Source organism: Ahaetulla prasina, chromosome 7 (assembly GCF_028640845.1).
Source record: "Ahaetulla prasina isolate Xishuangbanna chromosome 7, ASM2864084v1, whole genome shotgun sequence".
NCBI classification, from domain to species: Eukaryota; Metazoa; Chordata; class Lepidosauria; order Squamata; family Colubridae; genus Ahaetulla; species Ahaetulla prasina.
Window position 1 is genome coordinate 84,800,160 of NC_080545.1, and position 20,789 is coordinate 84,820,948.

A 20,789-nucleotide genomic window follows, 5' to 3' on the forward strand; every position below is an offset into this window, starting at 1 on the left:
AGGGCAGGGGTCTCCAAACCTTGGTCCCTTTAAGACTTGTGGACTTTAACTCCCAAAGTCCCTCAGCCAGCAAAGCTGGCTAAGGAACTCTGGGAGTTGAAGTCCACAAATCTTAAAGGGACCAAGGTTGGAGACCCCTGTTCTAGGGAATCAACCTCAAAAAGGCTTCTAAGGATCCATTACCCTTCCAATAAAACTATATTTTCAGTGGATCCCTAGAATGAAGAATGGCCATTACAGCTGCCACTTAAACATACCGACCAGGAGTAACTCTGACTGAAATCAATGAAATTAACCTCAAGGAGATTTACATATGATTACATTGCAAACTATTTTTCAATCCTTCCTTAGGAAGCTTCCCTGTAATGAAACAGCTCATCAATGTTTTTACCTCAAAATATCACCCTATAAATTGTCTAGCAAATGTTTTTACAGCCAGATTTAGAAATGCCAAGGATTGAACTGGGGCATCCTGTATGTTAAACATATCATCCTGCATTCAGATTTGATGTAATATAAATGTGCTTGAGCAGATATTATCTAAATCGTGTTTCTCAATCTTACAAATTTTCAGATATGTGGACTTCAGTTCTTTGGCTGGAAATTCTGGGAGTTGAAGTCTATACATCTTAATTTGAGAAATACTGATCTAAATCATTCCCTGCAGCCTTGTATCCCCAAAACATGTTTTGTTTTGTTCTTGAAAGACACTTAAAACGTTCTAGACCCACAGCAGTTGGCAACAGATCTGACTAATCTGACAATCTATGCAAGGTCAGACTAAATTCATACTTGGATTTGAGATAATCAAGACTAATAATAGTCAAAAATTTACACCAGAAGAAGACAAGGGCAAGCCACTACAAAGTACAGTAGTCTAGCTCTCTTCAAGAGAGTTGTTACTTTTACTGTATTTTGGGTATGAAGAGTTGTAAATGGACAGTATATTCACTTCTGCTATATCTGGCAGTTTCAGAGGTATTTATACCAAAATCTTTGTTTCAGAATTTGATCTGTGTTGAAAATGAAAGCAGAAATATAAGTGGAAATATTTTCAAAAGTTATCATTTAGATAACAAGAAATCATCAATATTTCCAACCCTCTTGTTCTCTTTATAACATTCCTTTTTCAGAAACACCCAGTACTTAATTTAACACTCCATCCAGAAAAGGGCAAATTTCAGTCTGTTTACAGTAAGGAAAATCCAGGGAAATTATCTACTGATGATTCTCTCTGTAAAATGATATTCACTGTAACAAGAAGTCTGTATCAAGTGTTATCTGAATGTGTTGTAAAAAGCAAAACTATGCTGCATTATCAAGGTATTTTGAATCATGTGACAAAAATATAATTTAATGGGCTAATAATTCCCAATATTTATACAGCAGAAATTACAAGTGTAATCATACATAAAATAACCTGATAATTGTGAGCATTTCTATTTCCATTTACTTCAAAATAAACATAATTGAACTCAGTGGAACTGAATTTACAGAAGAAACATGCATAAAAACAAGGGGGAAGATTTCTCCCACTTTTAAGCATAATTTGCAATTTCAATTCTATGGAAAGATACTCCTTGAAAGCTATATTTCTTCAGGCTAGCTGGGGACTGCTGGGACTTAAATCCACACATCTTAAAGTAGCTGAGGTTGAGAAAAACACTGCTCTAAAGAATCATGACGTTTAAAAGTTGCACATGATATTTAGTTATCTTGTCAGTTGAAACAGGTTTGTAAATTAAAAAGCTACCAATATTTTTATGCTATGTAAAAGTGCCCAGAAATATTATTAAGGCAGCCGATCTCTACACTAAAATTAATGGGAAGCTTGAAAGTTCTATGCATGCATCAATAGTCAGTCAGACCTCAGAAAAGAACATCTGGGCTCAGTATTAGCCTAGGAAGACTGACAAAATGCAGAATTTGGCTCTAGTCCAAATTCTCTTAACTTCCCAATATATAAAGCTTTGTTCATTCCTCTTTCTACCTTCTGCCAGAATATTGAATTATACTGTCTCTGCAAAGTGGTATCAGCAGGTAAAAATGTATGTGATGGTTCATATACATACTGTACATGTACAAATTAATTGATTCATTAATATTGATATGCTGGAAAATGAGCACATGAGGGGAAAGATTAAGAGTATTCAATTATGCAGGCCTTTCCTGCTGTAAACATGAAGTAGATTCCATAGCAGATTCTGGATAAGATTTCTTTAATATTCTTACCAAATCTATACTCCAATGTGATATTTTCCAAATTGTTCAACAGTGTGGCCAGTTCTTCAAACAATCTCTTTTCATCAAATGGAGATTTATTTTGATTTTAATATGATTTAAAACTGAATAAACATCTGCTTGTCAATCAGCAAGTGAGATTTGTTTTTTGCGGATGTTTTTATAATAATTTCTATTCAATACATACTTTTTTTAACACACTAGACATATCCTTAAAATTGTTTTCAATTCAAGATAGCCTCCTTAAACTCCCGTATCATCTCATTCCAGGAAGAGAAGCAGCTGCAAATCTTGTATGGTCATATATTATTTCAGGGCTGTTGTTTTGAAGTATTTCTAAATTCATAGGCACGGCATAAGAGTAATTCAAATTGCAGTGTCTTGACCCGTATTGTTTAATTTTTGTAATGATGTAAAATTATATTGTCCAGCTATTTAATTGGTTATTTACTGTACATTTACTGAATTCACAAAAATAGAGCCACTTCCAATCTTGTTTAAATAAAGTAATTAAGAACTATTGTTGTGAACTCAACAAAATAGCTCCAAAACTGCATTGTGCTATGCTAAACTGAGCATTAATCCGGTCATGTTTAATTATGCTGGCATAGAATTTTGCCCATAAAGCTTAAAAGTGAGGAAGAAAGCTCAATTGGGCGAAAGCCCCTTTCTTCCGGCATTATTTAACAACTTCACATATCTTCAAATATATTCCATCCAATCAGCTTTTTCTTTGTGAAATGATGAGTCCCTGTTCTTCCCTCAGAGACACTAAACCTGTGAAGTTTAATCAGTTTAACTATAAAGTTAAAAGGAACACAACGTTGTATATTTGACATTATAGTGAACAACATTAAGGGAACAAATCTAACTCAGTTCTACTTTGGCATTTTGTTTACATACAATCAAATCTATTCCTACTTGAGGATCAGAGAGAGCTATATTACACTTTGCAGCCTAATCTTAATTATGGTAACCCCAGAGTAAGTGTCACTGATTTGAATGATAGCTATACTTGGGATCACTTTTTCAAACAAAAAAAAAAACCTCAGTTAAGGTGTGGCTTTATAAGTCTCAGGCAGCTTGGCTTTCAGAATGTGTTTCCCTTGATAATAAAACAGAGTTACATACATATAATAATTTTTGGGAAGGGAGGGAGAAAGGAAGCATACATTTTCCACCAGAAATCAAGTATATTTAAATTTTCTGGTCAGGGGTTTAATTTACAAAATACTGTTTGACAGAAATAGTACTTTGCTTTCTCATGAAAGCACATGTGACAAAATAGCAAACAACAACTCTTATTTAAACATCCTGCTTTATAGCCTGATCATTGCCTTCACTAAAAAGTTGCAGTCACTCACCAATATAGCTCCTTAACGTAGCTATTCATTTTGACTTTATATTGTGATTTAGTTTTATAGTATTCACTCATCTACCTACCTTCTCCCTGAACCCCTTCCCTTTTGTTTTACAGGTTCTTTTTTATTTTGATATATTTTTTACTGTCATTTTCACCATTGAAATTGCCCTGAAGGTAAAGTCCCCATCTCCTCTTCCATTAGCTTCTCACTTGTAAGCCCACTACTTTTCTGCTGCTCTCTGTTGCTAACCCACACACCTGTTTGTGTTTTGGCCATGCTCAGTGATCACTAACCCAACTGTGCTTATTTTTCAGATCCTAGGCAATGCAGATTATATCTTCACTAGTATCTTTACATTAGAAATTATTCTTAAGGTAACCAATCTGAGCCTTCTGTGCTCCCTCTTGCTTTCTGCTTTGTCATTTTGTACTGCTTTAAATCCGAAGAGTTTTCTTTGTTGATCGGTGTCCTTTGTCGCTCAGTTGTGATTGTGCATGTTTTAGAAACTAATCCATTGTAAATACTACAGTCTCATTTGTTAGTACACCTGTTAGTCCTTGGTATATAGCAACCAAATTACCCAGGAAGCTCAGAGAAGAATAAATGTCCTGGAACACCACATGTTTTCATTTCAGGAAGCAATAACCATGTACCAACAAAAAAGGACTCTTTGTGATAAGCTCTCCTAATATCCTTGTATTACTCTTAACCCTAAAACAAAAAACTTTTTTAAAAAATCCACATTATAACCTGTCATTATAAACTCAGGCAACACAGGGTCTGACATGAGTCAGACTATTTAGAACAGGGGTGTCCAAAGTTGGCAACTTTAAGACTTGTGGACTTCAACTCCCAGAATTCCTCAGCCATCAAAGCTGAAGTTCAAGTCCACAAGTTTTAAAGTTGCAAGTTTGGACACCCCTGATTTAGAGTTTAATTTCTATTTTATATGTCTTGTAGAGCTAAATTGGCTTTAGGGAGCGGAATTTCCATCTAATAGACCAGGAAGTTCTAGCAATTTGCTAGTCTGAGCAAATACAAATGAAGCCAAGACTCCTTCAATATATGTATTTAAAAAATGGAATTGTAATTAAATGGGGCCTACTATGTTAAATTACAATTGCTGAAATAGCCAATGCAGCATACTCTATTGAAACAGGAGCAAACTTTAGCCACTCTGAAACGGCAAAAAAATGAAAAGGCGGGGGAAATTATTAAATCCCTATCAGGCCACTGATAACTGGTTGATAAATTATGCCACCTTGGTAGATTTTAGATTGTTTAGAATGCTGGAGACTTTCTAGAAGAAAGTCTAGAAAGGAAACCTCTGATTGAGTTTCTTCTAGCATCCTGAAACCAAAATTACAGCATCACCTTTTAACCTTTTGGTGTTACTGATTCCAAACTTGGATGATAAATTTATAATCCAGCATGACATTGAAGTCCAGAAAACTGAGTTAAGTAAGTAAGCAAGCTGGCTGTGGCTAGAGAAACTGAGGTAGATCTCCTGTCAACACAGCTACTGAAGATTACATCAGCTTTCAGTATTGTTCTTCCTTAACATTAACAGCATCAATGTGTAAAAGATCCTTCGGTCTTGTAACTTTGCACTCATATACCGAAGAGCACAGATAACTAGAATATGTGGTGTAGTTCTGAATTCCACATAGTATATCCACAGCAATTCCCCTTAAACTTTCACAAAGCTACAACGTGCCCCAAATGCTACAAAAGAAAAGCCTCAAATATTGCCTTGTTCCCTGTTTATTCCTGCCAATAACCTTCTCTTAGCTTAGAAAAAACTAAGAGAGATATTAAATCTGAGAGACAGGAGTAAAGCCGTGCAGCTGCTATCGCTCCATGGGTAAGACAACCTCATCATAGTCCAAGCTTATAGCATCTGTTGGTATTCCAAAGGATTTCCAATTGTGAAGATTTGTGTAATTGTATATCTATGTGATTTCCCAAGAGAAATAGACATACAGGAGGCTACGTGAAAGTACATTGAAACATTGACAGGCACAATAGGGAAAACAAAAATAAGATCCCTCTCATTTTACAATTATTATGGTTAGCCTTTGGCTGTCATTATGTTTCAACTTACAACAGCTCATTTAGTGACCATTCAAAGTTATTACAGCACTGAAAAGTGACTTGTGACCATTTTCACAGTTATGACCATGGTCATTGCCATGGTCACATATCCACATTCAGACGTTTGGCAATTGACCCATATTTATGACGGTTGTAGTATCTCGGGGTCACGTAATCATCTTTTGGGACCTTCTGACAAGCAAAGTCAATGGGGAAGCCAGATTCACTTTACAACCGTGTTACTAACTTAACAACTGCGGTGATTCCCTTAACAATTGTGGCAAGAAAGGTCATAAAACGGGACAATATTTACTTAACTGCCTCACTTAGCGACAGAAATCTTGGGCTCAATTGTGATTGTAAGTCAAGGACTACTTATATCACTATGAGGTGTTTTTTTTTCCTAAGTCATGCTCCAAAATTATTATGCATGGGGAGAATTCTCTAGGGATTGGGTCTAAATCAGGGGTGTCCAAACTTGGTCCCTTTAAGACTTGTGGACTTCAACTCCCAGAGTTCCTCAGCCAGCTTTGCTGGCTGAGGGACTCTGGGAGTTGAAGTCCACAAGTCTTAAAGGGACCAAGTTTGGACACCCCTGGTCTAAATGTTACCACTGGTCAAGATGGATGTAATTAGCAGCAATTTTATTATCCCCCAGTACAAATAATCAATGATTTACAACCATTCATTTAGTGACTGTTCAAAATTACAACGGCACTGGAAAAAGTGACTTATGGCCGTTTTTCACACTTACGACCCTTACAGTGTCCCCGTAGTGATGTGATCAAAATTCAGATGCTTGGCAACTGACTCATATTTATGACAGTTGCCATGCCCAGGATCATGTGATCACCTTTTGTGAATTTTGAATGATCAAAGTCAATGGAGAGACCAGATTAGCTTAACAATTATGTTACTAATTTAATTGAAGTGATTCACTTAAGGACTGTGGCAAGAAAGATTTAAAAATGGAGTGAAACTCACTTAACAACTTTCTTGCTTAGCAACAGAAATGTTTGGTTCAGTTGTGATTGGAAGTTGAGGACTACTGGTATTCATTGTTACTGCTAATATAAAAGCACCCAAGAATGCCTTTCAACATTACTTGGTAAAGTGTTAACCAGCAGTGAAATCCACTTACTTTTACTACCATTTTGGGAATGGGAGCGCGCATGCGCAGAGTATAAAAAAAAGGACATAATGACATCCCAGTAGGTGGGAGGAGCCTCCCGCTGCTGGCGCTACCCATTCGTGCAAGCCGGATAGTTCCAGCCGGATTTCACCGCTGGTATTCACCTTTCCACCAACCTATATAAAATGTATAACTATATCCAAGTAATATTGCCCTACAGTTAATAGAAGATGTGGTTAAGGTCATAATTACAATTACACACATACTTTACACCCTTTAAAGAAAAAAAAGCTTAAATTTAAGACAAGCTTTCCTTCACACCAAACAAGAAAAAAGAGATATTGGCCAGGAAAAAAAAAACATCACCAATATTATAACCTTCCTGGGCCATATAACAAAATTCTCGTTTTAAAAATAAACTGGGGAGGGGGAGAATCTAGGCTTTGATTTAGTTAAATACAAGAAAACAAATGGCCTGATTACACAATATCCTATCTGAAAAAATATTAAACTGATTAATCCTGAAATTTTCAATCAGAGCTGAGTATAATTTGATGCTTTTTAAAAATGTCCTTGCAAAATAGATCTCTTTCCACCTCTCTCTTCCCATCTGGAATTAAAGTTTGTTTCAGATTTCTCCTTTAAAGGATTGGACATAAACTGAAACTATTAATACATGTTAATATGTGTAATACGAATCGAGAATGCACCCAGGCTCTTAGAACTTTGCCTTATTTATTTTATAAAATAAGCTGTGCAAACAACACTTAACAATTAGTATATTTTATTTGATTTTGACTCAGGGGGATCCGAAAATATGTAGTAAGCTGTTGTCTGAGTTTTGTGCAGTGACACTTTTTTCTTAGAAATTTGATATTTGTTTCTACCATCTTGTTAAAAAGTAATCTTAGGAAAAATATAAAGTAAGTAAGTATATAATTACTTCTGGGCTTACTGTACCACTTGATTCAATTCAGTAAATAATTGGGCACTATATCTAGAAAGCAAATCCTCATGAGCTCTAAACATACATTTCTAAATAGCAGAAAATATGATAGTTTTAATTTTTCTACTAATTTATGCATAGCATTTAGTATTCTTTTGGTATTCTGATCTTGTCCATCACATGTGCATGTTCATGTCAAAATTTATTGTACAAAATATCCAATGCCTTTAAGACCTTTCAGTCCAGGGGTCTCCAATCTTGGCAACTTTACGACTTGTGGACTTCAGCTCCCAGAATTCCTCAGCCACATGTGCTGGCTGAGGAATTCTGGGAGCTGAAGTCCACAAGTCGTAAAGTTGCCAAGGTTGGAGACCCCTGCTCCAGTCAGTTGTGATTGACCCATTTATCTTGCAGTGATACGGAGAATGTTAAATGTTAATTTCTACCACTCAGATTAATGTGGGTTTTTTTAATCCAGTAGAGGAAATTACAAAATTTTAATGCAGTGCATTCTGGATTGGCTGCAAGAATTGAAAATGCAACTATGATTGTTTGTTCCTCATGCTGCAATCCGTATATTAAATTTAAATAAATAAATCAAATAAGTATCCTTATTTTAAGACATTTCCAGGTCTGATACATTTAAGGAGTCATGCTAAAATTCGTGTGCAGGTAATGCTTTCCATATAGCAACTAGGTATATCAGCAAAAAGAAATGTAAGCAGATTAGCCACACTTCATTATTTTTTAAACATTTCAAAATCAAATCAAATCACAGGATTGAGATTTGTATTGTCTTGGTCTATTAAATAAATGCAAAGCAAACAGACAAAACAGTCAAGTAAGTTATTATCATGGCACAGGAAAAATATGAAAAAGATTCTACCCCAGTATGATGTATGCATGTTAGGATCAAAGGGACTAAAAATAATGAAATGCCTGGGAAAAGGAATGTTTTAGCCTGATGTCAAAAAAAGCTGCAACATACATGCCAAGTGTGTGTCCTTGGGGAACACATTTCACAAAGCCCCAAAGCCACTCTCACTTCACAAAAACTATTGAAGTGTCCTTGAAAGCTCATATGGAGAAGGCATTCCTTGAGATTCTAAGCCATTAAAAACAGCCCCAAGATTTTGAATTACAGAAATTTTTATTTTTTTGGAAGAGAATGTTGCTGGTAAAAAAAAAAAAAAATCATGCTGAAACTGCTAATTGTACATTTAGATTTTATAAGTGATTGCAAATATTGACTCAGATATATCTACGTTGTCACTGATAATAAAAATCAAACTTGGGATTCTTGCATGGAAACCTAGATCCCTCGTGTTATAGAACCAATATAACAACAGACTTTGCTGGCTGAGGGACTCTGGGAGTTGAAGTCCACAAGTCTTAAAGGGACCAAGGTTGGAGACCTCTAGACTAAACTGTATTGATAAAAAACATGCCTGCTGGTAAGAAAGCAGCAGAGATATAATCCTCAATTCAGTCAGAGAGATTAAGCAGGATGATGACCCTTCTAAAAGTTTAAAGGATATGGATCTGGTAGCACTATGAAAAGATCCTTCTTCCTATTGAGATCACCAGACTAATTTTCATTAAAGGAGATTTATGAAAAAAGTTTCCATTTAAATAATAATCATATGGGAAAGTACATTTTATGAAATTCTAGAATGAATGTCAGTCACATTGAAAGCTAACAAAAAGAAAAGTATATTCGAAAGGCAATAAATAGTAAGCTGCAACTTAATTGGACCAGATGCTACTAACAAGTTTTTTTAGCATGCCATTTCCTGAAAAACACATTTACTCCTCTTTGCCTTCTTCATGTGAAACTTTGTGCTCAAATGTATAGAGCTTTTCTCCTCTACCCTCCTTTTGGTTGCTCTGAAAATCTTTGACATTTTCTAACAGTAAAATCTTGATTGCCTATAGATGACTGCTTATGGGGCTTTCCTTCACAAAGGCTCCTTCTGCAGGAACTACTTCAACATCCTGGACCTTCTGGTGGTTAGCGTTTCTCTCATCTCCTTCGGGATCCAGTGAGTAAGCTATCATATCTTTCCAATTATCATATGGAAGATGGATAGATCAGGGAAAGGCAGACATAGTTGTGGCACAAGCCAGATGAAGGTTCTCCCTGCAAATTGTTTCTTCTCCTTCTCCTTCTCCTTCTCCTTCTCCTTCTTCTTCTTCTTCTTCCTCTTCTTCTTCTTCTGTATAAGATCACCCTTTGCTCATGCTTTTACATGTTTGATTTTCATTCTCATTTCAAAATAGTTGGGTCTTTGTATATTTGTATGAAGAATGATTAAGCCACAACATGCTGTTTATAGTTTAGTCTGATACTGGATTTCAAATCGGTTTCTAAGCTATCTTAAAATAAAATTATATTCTGGCGATAGGCAATAATCAAATGTTATAGCACTTGACATAGTCCAAGGACAAAACCATGAGCCAAGGTGTACTAAGTTATATATATTATAACATTATAGAAGAAATAAAAGAGGAGCTAATGCAGCAGAAGCAAAAGAAAAAAAGAAACAATTTTGCTTGTTTCATTATTATGCATTTGACTCAGGTTGAAGCCTTGGTTGCAATAGGAATTAGGAGGAAGGACTTAAACCATCATAGGGTTTGAGAATAGATTTGAAGAAAAACAGAAGCAGCATTGTACTGGTGTTCAATATAACACATTCACACCAAGCACACACAGCGGTGGTGCAAAAGCACTGAATGGTGCAAAAGTTTGGAATAAGAGAATTTTGTATGGCTGAGATTGATATAAAGCTGAGAATTGTTTATGAGCAGGACAATATCAGGACATTGGTGTGGTAGGATAAGAAATGTAAGTTCAAGTTACTGAAAACTTTGAAGGCTAGAATAAATCAGCGTGGGAATTTAAAGAGGGTATTACTATATCATAATGTTGAGATAAGCGACTTATTTGGTCAGCAGAGTGACAGGCCAATATTAGGGAGCTGAAAAAGAAAAAGATGATGTCACATGTTTTGCCAAGGAGGCAGAAAGGGTATGAAAGAATGGGCAAGGAAGATAAAAAGAGTATAAGCAAATTTGGAAACATGGATTCCTAATTAAGAGCAGATAGTATGATTTATAGTGAAATAAAAAACTTCAGTAATGATGCATAATTAATCTGATTCCTAAAAGTTAGTACAACTTTTTTTCAAGTTCACACAGTCTGAAAACTCTCAGGCTGCTGTTGTAAATAGCAGAAAGAAAGAAGAGTTCAGCCTCTTTCAAAGAATACACAACTCCCAAAGCAAGCTTCTTCAACTCATTAATCTAGCTCAGTGGTGAAATCCTCCGAGGTTTGCCACCAGTTCGCCAGTGCGTGCATGTGCAGTGCCAAATGCACGCTGCATGCGCAGTGTGCAAATGCATGCTTTGCGCGCACATGCAGTGTGCGCCAAACGCATGCTGTGCACGTATGCATGCATAGTGCACACCAAATGCGCGCTTCGCATGGAGAAAGGAGGCTTAAGAAAATAAGTAGAATAGCGAAGGGGGGAACAACTGTGCTGCGCAATTTAGATTTGCTAGACAGCAGGATTTCCTGCTTTCTAGCAAATATAAATCACGCGGCACAGCTGATCATCGGAAACACCGGTTCGGATGAACCGGTAGCATTTTTTTTACTACCGGTTCACCAAAACTGGTGGTTCTCCCGGATGGGTGTGAACCAGTAGCATTTCACCCCTGATCTAGCTCTTCCAGTAGCTTTGAGCCTCTTTGCGACTGGCCAGGAAGTTCTGCCTGTGCTGGGATTTGTGTTTAACAGAGCCAAGTTATATGTTGAAAAAATCTTTCAGAAGACAAATAACTATAGAACTGATCTTTTCTGAATTAGTAATTTGGTTAAATGCTTCTGAGAGCCCTTATCTTAAAGTGCCTCGTGATGATTATTGTATGGCACCCCTTTTTCTAATTATGTCTGCTATGCATTTATCAGATTGAGTTGTCATTCTTCCCTCTTGGTCAATGTGATATTTTTATACAGCTTAATACACCTCTCCCTAACAGCTCCTTCCCCTTTAGAGACTTAGTATGCAGCATCTAAGCTACAATAGTAGATGATGATGATGATAATAAGTCCTTCAGGAGAAGGGCGGTATAAAAATTAAAATATGATGATGATGATGATGATGATGATGATGATGATGATGATAATAATAGAATGTAGTAGAAAGACTGTATGAACAGAATTCATGTATATATTTAGAATAATATACATACTTTTAAAACAAAATCCTCAAAACCTAACATGGGCATGCAATGGTAAAAAGAATAACATCTCTGCTGCCAGGCCAATACACATTTTATGAATAAGGTATTACAATAAAGTTATATATAAATGATTAAACTGAAGACATTCTAAATAAGTGCAACATTTTCCTATGAAAAGATTAAATATACTTTTAACTAATATAAAGATACCAGTACATACTGCCAGCTTTATATTACAGTTTTAAGCAACTCAGTAGAAATGTTCCAGGGAAACTTTTTCCAGGGAAAAAGATATATGAATCTTTTACAAATCTTCTTTCATATGTCTTGTACATTTTATTTGAAAGCATATCAGCTAGTAAACATACTATAATATTAGCTTTCTGTGCTCAGTCATATCTATTTCACTACATAATTTTCAGCTCATAGATAATGCCTAGAATGATAGTAAATCCTGATCTTCAATGTTCTTCTCTAGGTCCAGCGCAATCAATGTGGTGAAGATATTACGTGTTTTGAGAGTCCTCAGACCATTGCGGGCAATCAACAGAGCGAAGGGTTTAAAGGTAGAAAATCATTTCCAGTCCATGAAAGATTAAATGCTCTCTTGCTTTATGCTACTTCTCTGAATAAATCAGCTTGCGGTCTTTTCTTAGTGCTAGGCAAGGAGTGTAAAGGCAGTCCATCTGCTTTGTTCAAATAGGCAGGATTCCTTCTTAACAGTGGGTGATTTTCCCCCCCCCCTGTTTTCAAGGTAATAGTGCCCATAAGAGTACAATTCTATTTACTGTATCTTATATATAAATCTCATTCATGTTTATGGTAAAAAAATAGAGTCTGCCCTTTTTTTTTTCCTGGGATACTATCGGACTGGAGCCAGTATTGGAGCCTAATGATTTGGTATTAAATTATTTGACTTGCAAATGCTCTAGGGCAGAGATGTCAAACTCATGTGACATATCGCAACTTTTCCCCCTTCACTAAATCGGGGTGGGCGTGGCCAGTGCATGATGCATCCGGCCCGTGGGCCGTGAGTTTGATACCCCTGCTCTGCGGCACGAAATTTCTCTGTGTAACAATGACCTATATTTATATTTATTTATCACATTTCTACATCACCCATCTCACCTAAATGACTCTGGGTGGTTTACAAACAATGTGAAGGGCAAATCTGAGCAAAGTATAGCATAGGCCTGGCTATGCTACATGATGGTACAGATTTTCTCTAATACTGTCCCATTCAAAAATTGTTATGGGCTCCAGTGCAGCTTAAGGGTGGCCATTTGTCTTCTAAACAAAGGCAACATACTCATTTAAGTTATAGGTCCTCTTCCCCCCGAAATCATTACGTTAGAAGATACTATTTCACTTTGGATACAAATGGTAAAAAGCTGATAAAGTTTTTAGAAAGTGGACAATCTATCTATTTGAAACATTTATGACTTAATGATGCTTTTACTCCTTTCTGTTTCCCTAATCAGTCTTAAGTAGCCAGTGGATTTTTGCCTTCTAAGTGACCCTGCACAGATGTATAAGATGACAAGAATGATTGATACTTCAACGACTCAAAAGTGAAAAATTCAACTTGTTTTTATTTCTGATTTTTATCTGCAGCACGTGGTTCAATGCGTATTTGTAGCCATACGAACCATAGGGAATATTGTGATCGTGACCACCTTGTTGCAGTTCATGTTTGCCTGCATTGGCGTTCAGTTGTTCAAGGTAAATGTCACAGGACCTGTTCCTCACTTTCTCATTGAAGGTTGAAAAATATGACAATCCAATAGAACCATTTGGAAGAATTTGGGAGAAAAGGAAAAGAAAAACTGCCTGGGGCTCTACATTGTCTAGAATGATCATCACAAAATATTAAAGTAACTGACTTGTTTAATCTGAGAGAGTTACTGGGCACTTCAGTTCATAATATACACTCAGGGAGTAACTAGTGGTGTTCAACTTTTGAACTAATATGTTCGATGTCACTATAATTCTCCGCAAAAGTAGCCCCAAATACTATTTGAATGTGATTTGGGGCCTTGTGCCACACTTGATGATAATTTGAGGGAAGATTTTATGTTTGCAGCTGGATGGATGTGGGAACCTTCTCTGAATTTTGTTGAGTAGTGAAGATGAGCAGAATCAGCCCAGCTGTTCTCTCAGTGCATTCAGTGCACACATGAATGAACATTTCCTGAAGCTAGGGATAATTCCAGAAGCTGGAAAGTCCTCCATATGGATCTCATCAACCTACATAGTTAATCAGGTGTACACACAGGGCAGATATTAATATTGTGGCTGTTATTGAAAGTAATTGGAATATGGGTTTGAAAAACGTGGAAGCTTTTGCTAGCAATGAGCTGCCTTCAGTGTATTTTCTATCTGAAAACTACTTTTGCAATATCAGCAATAATGGTACATGCAAAGTATGAAAACTCAGAACATTTCAGTTGGCTTCATCAGATCTTAGATTAAGAAATCTTCATTTCATTATATGAATTCATATAATAATCATGTATAATGTTATAGTGTATTCCAGTTTTCAGAGTACACTAAACACATAGAGAATTGCTATGATTTTTTGGTTTCTTCCAAAGTCTCCTTTGTTTAATATTCTAATACAAATATATCATTTTATACTAAGTCAGTGATACTGTCCTTTAGGGTGCAATATATCACTATATGATTCTTATCCTTATCCATTTATCCTTTTTATTCTTACTATAATCATAGTTACAGGTAGTCCTTGATTTGTAACCAGTCATTTAGTGATCATTCGAAGTCACAGTGGCACACTATAAAAAGTGACTTATGACTGGTTTTCACACTTAACAACCATTGCAGCATCTCCCTGATCACATGATCAAAATTCAGGCACTTGGCAACTGGCATATATTTATGATAGCTGCACCGTCTGTGGTCATATGATCACCATTTGTAACAGCCTCCAACAAGCAAAACCAATGGGGGGAAGCCAGATTTACTTAACAATCTTATGATTCACTTAACTTCAGCGATTTGCTTAACAACTTTGGCAAAATGAATCATAAAAGGGGGCACAATTCACTTAACAACTGTCATGCTTAACAATGGAAGGGTCAATTGTGGTTGTAAATCAAGGACTATCTGTACATACAGGATAAACTATTTCTGTTTGGACTAAGAAAAGTTACACAAAGTATGAAAAGAATTAGAATTTATAAGCCAAAGAAATTAAGCAAATAAAATATGAAAAAGCAAAGAAAATCTAACTAAATCTAATTTACATCAATATCGTTGATGTATCTGCATTTTTTCCATACCCCTTTATCATTGCAAATGTTGTGTTTTGTTATGTAACAATCTTGTTAATCTTGTTCTTTTTGAGAACCACATCAGCTTTTTCAAATCACAACTTTCTTAGACTTTTCCTTCCCTCTCAATCTATTCCCTTCCTCTCATACCCATTCAGATAAAGTGAAAATCTTCAGTATGTTTATGTAATGCACATGCCAAATCTAGTTCACATTTTGGTGGATTTGCATATTTGAAATAATTTGGAAAATGGCTGGAAATAAGTTTTGTTGATGACTAATCTTTCCATGTACTTAAACATGAAAAATAACTTTTTAATAGAAGGAATTCTGAGTTACGAAGTAACTGTATGATAAAATACTTATTCCTATCCCAGTTTGACTCTTAACTCTGTTGTACGAGTGTTGCCTTGAATGAAAGTTTATAGCTTAAGTTCAAAAGTACAATTGTTGGCAACATAGACTACGATCCATACAGAATGCAGTAAGGCGGGAAATATCATTCAAGCTGATAAAACTTTAAACAGCAATAGATGAAGAGAGGAGAAAGCACATTTTTTTCTTCTTGAAGCAATAATGAAAGCATAACTCTGTGTTCTGCTCTATAATTAAATTATTCTTCTCTTTCATCTTCCTCCAGGGCAAACTGTACAGCTGCACTGATAGTTCCAAGCAAACAGAAGCAGAATGCAAGTAAGTTCATGATCGTTTGTCTGACCTCTTTTCCATGTCAACCGCTGTCAAGGAATTTTCTTTTGTGTCTATTTCCCCCAATCCCCCTTACTTTCCTTCTCCTCATAGGGGCAATTTTATCACTTACAAGGATGGAGAAGTGTCTCAACCAATGATCCAGCCCCGAAGCTGGGAGAATAGCAAATTTGATTTTGACAATGTCCTAACAGCTATGATGGCCCTTTTCACTGTTTCAACCTTTGAAGGCTGGCCAGAGTGAGTATATAAGGCATTATTTCTTTATATTTTATGGATGCAAAATAATTTGCCTTTTTCAGCGTTTGTTTGACTTGTCAGTCAGTATTTCAGTGTGTTATGATGTGCTAACTCACTACCTGTTTCAAAAGTTCTTTAGAAAATAATGTTTCATTTCATTTTACTGTCTCATTTCTGACATAGTCACAAGACTCAATATCTGGAAATCTGGAAACTTTGAAATGGCACATTCGGAAGGCTATTTTCTTGTGCTTTCGTGCTTAGAAAGGATCTTTAAAAAAGGCCTACCAATTAGGTTGTCTGAAAGTATTTAGTTTCTGTTTCCTTTTTTTTGTTTCCAGACTGCTGTATCGATCTATTGATTCCCATATGGAAGATGTGGGGCCTATCTATAACCACAGGGTGGAGATCTCAATTTTCTTCATTATTTATATCATCATCATTGCTTTCTTCATGATGAACATCTTTGTTGGTTTCGTGATCGTCACATTTCAAGAGCAAGGAGAACAGGAATATAAGAACTGTGAGCTTGACAAGAACCAGGTAATTCCATTATGTGGTTCTTAAAATCCTGCAAGATACAATTCAAACATCCAACTAAATATTTATTAGAATGTAAGGTGAAGGTGGTACTCCCCTACTATAAATCTTACGGAATTGTGCTAGGCCTGCTGAAAAACATCACTTACCCATGCACTATTAGAATATTTCATTATCTTCATAGAAAAATAAAAGAAAGATATAGGGCTACGCATGATAAAACAAGCATCACAATGCAAGCTCCTCTTCTGTTATATGTGCATTGTGACAGTGCTTGTATAAGGTAAATTTCATCACTGAAATAAAACTGTCAGATTCCACAGAGACCTCTTGGAAGATAGCAAGTTTTTTGTTCCTGTTGCACTGGTATACTTTGGAGTATCCGTATTGTATTTTAATACACATTAAAAGACCAGTAATCCTGAGATCAGTGGTTTATTCCAAAGTAAATAATTACAATATTGCAATATTAAAGGTTATTAGATTTAGTAAGACTACAACATCTAGAATTTCCAGTCATCAAAGATCATACTGGATGGAATTCTCAAAATTCCATGAACTTTCATGAGGTACAATTGCTCTACCAGTTGTTTCTCACAAATTGGTCTATGCTACATAAAATGTTGGGCCCAAAACAATGTGTTGGTCATTAAGGGACCACAAGACTTACCATTAGAAAATGATTTCTCCTAAAGCAAGAATTTTTATAATTATATCTGACCAAGCTAAATTCTATAATTGTAGAATTTATTTTTCTAATCTACTGCTTTCTTTTAATAGCGTCAATGTGTAGAATATGCCCTGAAAGCCCGGCCCCTACGAAGATATATCCCCAAAAACCAATACCAATATAAAGTATGGTATGTGGTGAACTCCACCTATTTTGAATACCTGATGTTCGTCCTCATCTTGCTGAACACTATTTGCCTGGCCATGCAGGTAGGTGGGAAGTTAAAAAATGCTAGGGCTATGCAAAGCTTCAGAAATAATTTACTTCAAAGAAATCTTTAAAACAGATGTATCTTCACCTAGCTAACTACTGCAGCTGCCATGTTATCTTGGGAAATGGCATTGCTTGCTTTAAAGTTTAAACAGTTGAAGATAAGTGTCTTTATCTCATGCTTTCTGAAACAGTTTTTTGGAATGGAATTCAAGACAGCATACAGCCCAAGAAAGTCTTATGATATCATAGCTAATATTGAATTCACTGCAATATTCATGATCTAGAAATTGCACAGTTCCTGTAGTTTCTTTAATCATCAAGGGAAAATAAGTACATTATTAAAACCAAGAAGAATTTTTTACTGTGAGAGAACTAAAATTATCTGAAAGTATTAATTTATCCCATTCTACAAAAGCAGATTAAATTGTATCAACTGCATACCTTTTTTTAAAGCAACTGTATTTCCTAAGTACAACATACAAAAACAATAAAAATGTTATTTTTAAAAAAAATTAAATTGTGTGTACATACATACTCACACACTGAATTTTTTTACAATAATCATAAAGTAAGTCACTATGTTATAAGCGAATCATGGGGTCATTAAGCAAATCATGTTGTTAAATGAATCCAGTGGCCATTTTTTTTGCCATTTTTCAGTTGGAAAACAGCAAAAAAAGTTACAAATTGCAGTAACATGACCACAGAATGTTGCAACCAATAGTAAATGTGAGCTGGTTGACAAATGCCTGAAAACCAGTCATGTGATGGGGGAAGCAGCAGTCATAACTTTGAGGACAAGTATAGGTCACAAGTATAATAGTACTCCTCTATATATGACCGTAACAGAGCCTGTCCATTATAGTCCTATATCATGATAGTCATAAAACGGGTTGGTAACATAACCAACTTGTTTTTATGTTGTTTGTTTGCAGTCATTAAACAACCCCAGCAGTTGTAAAGTGAATGCTATAGCTGTTAAGCGAACTGTTTGTTATATGTGCATTTTGCTAAAAAACAGAAGAAAAAACATCATATAATGCAGTCATGTGACCACAATACACTACAAATGGCCATAAATGTGGTCATGTTGACAAGTCCCCAAATTTTGGATACATGATTGTAATGGAAGTCTAACTGTTGCTACTACAGACCTGGGTTGAAAGTCCCGTTTTTTGGATCCATCCTAATTTTGAACAGTCGCCAAGCAGCCAGTCATAAGTCAAGCATTGCCTGCTCTGAGGACATGGCCTTTCTTTTTTAATTAATTAGATCTAGGATAAAATCGTATTATCATATTTCAACTAGATAACCCATAATATTGTGTTAGAAAACTATGTTCTCTGTATCATAGCTGGTTTTGAAATGAAATATGTTTTTAATGATTCATTCATTAAATTATAAAGAAATCAGAAGGAAATAGAAGTGGAGTAGAAGAGGGGACAGAGAACTGGTAAAAGGAGAAAACAATCCACTTTTCACAATGCAAATTGGAATAATGAGTTGTTGGGGATTTGTTTTCAGCACTATGGTCAAAGTATCCTCTTCAAACAAGCAATGAACATCCTCAACATGCTGTTCACTGGCCTTTTCACCGTTGAGATGGTTCTGAAGTTAATTGCCTTCAAACCCAAGGTATGTTGTCGATCAAAGTTTCTCTCTGTGCTCCTAGGGGGTCAAAAAGCAGACTGGAGGAGATTTTTAAAAAGGTAATAAAGTCAGCTTTATCTCCCATACTCCTCCACAATCTAAAGGAAATGGTCTCGAGCAGTTGCTGTCTAGACTGGAATCTCAATCTGTGCTTGGAATAGCCTTCCATTTTTAAATTGAGCATACAGACAGAATCATGTCTTTTAAAAATACAGCATTTCTCTCATTCTTCAGAATATACAAGTTGTAAAATGTCACGCACCCCAATGGACACCCATGGGAACACGAGAATTGTCTCAGCACCAACTTGTAACTACTAATTTGAGGGCATAACTAGGATATTTGCTCCTGGTGCTGAAAATTACTCTCTTGAACACGATCTATTCAGCTCTTTTTGAAAAGCAAAGACTGCTGTGATGTAAGGTGAACACCAAAGAGAGAAGAGTTAGGAAGTTGCACCAGGAAGGCTTGTACGATTCAAAAAAAGAGGGTTGAAATAAAAAGAGAAAGAGTAACAGCTGTGTTGGGATGGTGGAGAAGGAAAATGTGGCCGCTTCTCCCACAAAGAGAAGGCAGGAAGAAAGGAGAAAGTTTTCATCAAGTATTAGGCTTATTGATGAAGTTGGAAAGGGAAACAAGGTTTTCTATTTATTCAGCAATGCTGGGTGCGCAGGCTGCACCGGAGAAGGCTAGGGGGCTGAAGGAATTAAACCTACCCTGCTTGCCCGACAATAGTGTTCAATGGAGATGGGATGCCTGTAGAAAAAGCAAGAATATTCTCCACTTAACCATAAGTAATAAGGCGTTGAGAAGGTGGCCTGGACTACTCAGTGGGTACGGCACCTAGCCTCCAGGGTCACTTTGGCTTGGTATAATGCTAGGGTATTGACAAGGAATAATGGGCATTGAACTGACAAAGCTAGGAGCATTTCCTCAAAGCCCAGCAGAGATGAAGTGCCCCCCCCATTTGTAAACTTGCCCCCCAAATGCCCCCAATTGGAGGCCGCAACTGAGACAGTAAGGAAATTGGTCTTGCTTTGTCTATTCCCTGTATCCTCCTCCTCCAGAACACAAAGGAAGCAAAGCAGTATACAGTAGCTGAGTAGAGAGAAATGTTCCTTCCAACAATTTCATCACAAACTCTTAGAAGTACATATTCATCTGGAACCAGTACCTAGCCTTTAAAAAAGTTGTATTGCTGAAATAAATAAAACATTGTGGTAATCATTTTGTGAATTGCAGCCACAATAATTCCCCATAGTCCACATGCATCCATGAGCCCAAAAGATTGAAAAGCAGCCCCTAATATACAGGATGTACCAAAAAAGTCAGGCCCCATGGGCAATATACATTACATTAAATGTTTGGATTGGTTGCCATTTTCTTGTAAACA

General features: G+C 36.2%; 1 protein-coding gene and 1 long non-coding RNA gene across 3 annotated transcripts in view; one reads left to right on the top strand and one right to left on the bottom strand.

Annotated features, from left to right (window-relative positions):
* CACNA1C (calcium voltage-gated channel subunit alpha1 C) overlaps positions 1-20,789 on the top strand; it is a 614,085-nt gene that overhangs the window by 483,659 nt on the left and 109,637 nt on the right. The window contains exons 21-29 of the mRNA XM_058191893.1: positions 3,719-3,778; positions 9,713-9,819; positions 12,504-12,591; positions 13,640-13,747; positions 15,956-16,008; positions 16,117-16,263; positions 16,605-16,806; positions 17,584-17,742; positions 19,271-19,381. Of these exons, the coding sequence (XP_058047876.1) occupies positions 3,719-3,778; positions 9,713-9,819; positions 12,504-12,591; positions 13,640-13,747; positions 15,956-16,008; positions 16,117-16,263; positions 16,605-16,806; positions 17,584-17,742; positions 19,271-19,381 (1,035 nt within the window). The remainder of the gene's footprint in view (positions 1-3,718; positions 3,779-9,712; positions 9,820-12,503; positions 12,592-13,639; positions 13,748-15,955; positions 16,009-16,116; positions 16,264-16,604; positions 16,807-17,583; positions 17,743-19,270; positions 19,382-20,789) is intronic.
* LOC131202698 (uncharacterized) overlaps positions 1-20,789 on the bottom strand; it is a 144,729-nt gene that overhangs the window by 11,602 nt on the left and 112,338 nt on the right. The gene's annotated exons all lie outside the window — the stretch shown is intronic.